Below are 2,500 nucleotides of genomic sequence, written 5' to 3'. Positions count from 1 at the left end.
AAGAAGAGGGACCAATGAAAACGTTGTCATGTTGCCGTTGGTCACCATGGAAACATTCATTAGCTAGCTAACAATGACATTATTGTTCTATTAATATAAAGGGAGGTCAGGTACTCTTTAAAACAGCTGCTAGTTATGGGTACTTTTTACTGAAGTACATTTCAAAGCCCTCTTTACTTTGACTTGAGTAAAGAAGTTTAGTCAGTACTTCTACTTTCACCAGAGTGTTTTTAAACACGAGTATCTGTACTTTTACTAGAGTAAAGGATCCGTGTACTTTTGCCATCTCTGATTATGGGAAATGTAGGATTTAGTGTTTTTGGACTAAAAGTCAGGATATCTCCACTTTCATTCATACATTATGTTCAGGAGCAACGCTCCTCCTCTTTTACCTTGAGCACCTCCACAGGGACCTGAGCAGGAGGTCCAGAGGAGGAGGAGAGAGACACAGAGATGGGGGAGGAGGAGTCAGCGGATCGGAGGAGCTGCTGCTGAGCTTCCTTCTGCTCCTCCCCCAGAGCCTGCTGACGCATCAGATCCTGACGCATCAACACCCTGTAGGAGGAGAGGGGGGAGGAGACAAGGAGACAAGGGAAGGAGAGGATGAGAGGAGGAAGTTACCATCAGTTTGTGAGGAAAGATCCAGCAGCAGGAGCACAGCGCCCTCTGCAGGATGGACAGAGTCAACAAGAAACACAAAAACACTAGAAAGAGCAGCAGTAGAAAGTACATTTACTCAGGTATTGTAGTTTAGTATATATTTAAAGCAGTCTTTCTTTACTTGACGGTACATATTTCCTTTGTTTACACTTCATTTTACAGATTGTTCTATACGTTTAGTAAATGCTGTTATAGACCCAACACTAAAGGGTTCGTTCAAATAAGCTTGATTACTATAGGCGCGTTCACACCGCAGTACTTTTCCCACTTTAGTTCCGATATAGTTCCGAAATGTCGCGTTCACACCAAAAAGAGACGGAACTAAAATGAGTTAATCAGAACCTTTTTACCCCCTTTTCAGTCCCTGCTAGAGAGCAGGTACTTTCGTGGGAGAAAAAGGTTCCTATGTCTGATTGGCTGGGCGGATTGCAAACCACGCCCCGTCAAACTCCCAAAAAGTTTTGTGAAGCCGCCATTTTATTATCCTCACATTAGCATTATTAGCATTAGCATTAGCCCAGCGCACAGACGCATAGAGACTAACTTATGCAACACAAAATAAAACATGGGAGCGGTGGAGATGAGGAGGTGTCGGCGTTCTGGAGATTTACTCGGAAGGCTTCAGTAGAAGCTCCAACTCCGGGGACTTCCGGCCGGGGATTTTGGGGGCGGCAGTATACGCAAAGCAGAAGAAGAAGAAGTGACGTCAGCAGCTTCATTTGCCTAATCCGCCCTCAGGGACTTATTCCAGTGTGAACGCGATCTGTACTTAGTTCATCAGAACTAAAGAGTTCTGATTAACAAAAGTGGGAAAAGTACTGCGGTGTGAACGCGCCTATTGTAATGCTGTTAATGAATGAATGATGTTTTGAGAACAACACAAAATGTATTTTTATCCATTAGGACATTTCTACTAGAAGTGTTGTATCTGAAAGAGACCGATAAAAACAAACAAGGAGAGAATCAGAGAAGAAGAAGTGTGTGTGTTGAGTGTGTGTTTTTGGGGTGTGTTGTTGTAATTGTGTGTTACCTGGACGTCATGGCTGACGGCAACGAGGATGACATCGGTGAGGAAGCAGCTAATGATGTACTGAAGAGAGAAAGAGAGGGCTTGTTGTTAAAAAAATCTGCTCTCATACCCTAACATTATGTGCTTGTGCTAGAACATCCATGTGAACAGAATGTAAGGCAGTATTGGTTGTTGGCCGTCTACTAATACGTTGGTTAAAGGCACAGGGCACAACCTCATATTATCCATTCATACTTTCATTTAGCTGGTTTATTAAACACAAATAGAAAAGGCCCGGAGTGTGAGGAAATTCCAAAAAGTTTAAAAGACTCTTTAAAAGTAGAGACACTACATACTGATATACACCTGAACATCAGCAGGAGAGGACTCTTTAAAGTAGAGACACTACATACTGATATACACCTGAACATCAGCAGGAGAGGACTCTTTAAAGTAGAGACACTACATACTGATATGCACCTGAACATCAGCAGGAGAGGACTCTTTAAAGTAGAGACACTACATACTGATATACACCTAAACATCAGCAGGAGAGGACTCTTTAAAGTAGAGACACTACATACTGATATACACCTGAACATCAGCAGGAGAGGACTCTTTAAAGTAGAGACACTACATACTGATATACACCTGAACATCAGCAAGAGAGGACTCTTTAAAGTAGAGACACTACATACTGATATACACCTGAACATCAGCAGGAGAGGACTCTTTAAAGTAGAGACACTACATACTGATATACACCTGAACATCAGCAGGACAGGACTCTTTAAAGTAGATACACTACATACTGATATACACCTGAACATC

The 2,500-nt window shown here is 42.3% G+C and overlaps 1 protein-coding gene across 2 annotated transcripts in view; it reads right to left on the bottom strand.

The window, feature by feature from the left end:
• Window positions 1-2,500, bottom strand: part of tfe3a (transcription factor binding to IGHM enhancer 3a) — an 18,378-nt gene that overhangs the window by 11,140 nt on the left and 4,738 nt on the right. For both annotated transcript variants that reach the window (XM_079678187.1, XM_079678188.1), the window contains exons 3-4: window positions 1,691-1,750; window positions 393-555 (exon numbers count right to left, since the gene is read on the bottom strand). In XM_079678187.1, coding sequence (XP_079534313.1) covers window positions 393-555; window positions 1,691-1,750 — 223 coding nt within the window. The remainder of the gene's footprint in view (window positions 1-392; window positions 556-1,690; window positions 1,751-2,500) is intronic.

This window comes from Notothenia rossii, assembly GCF_949606895.1.
Source record: "Notothenia rossii genome assembly, chromosome: 4".
Taxonomy (NCBI): Eukaryota; Metazoa; Chordata; class Actinopteri; order Perciformes; family Nototheniidae; genus Notothenia; species Notothenia rossii.
This window is presented reverse-complemented; position numbering and strand designations above follow the sequence as displayed.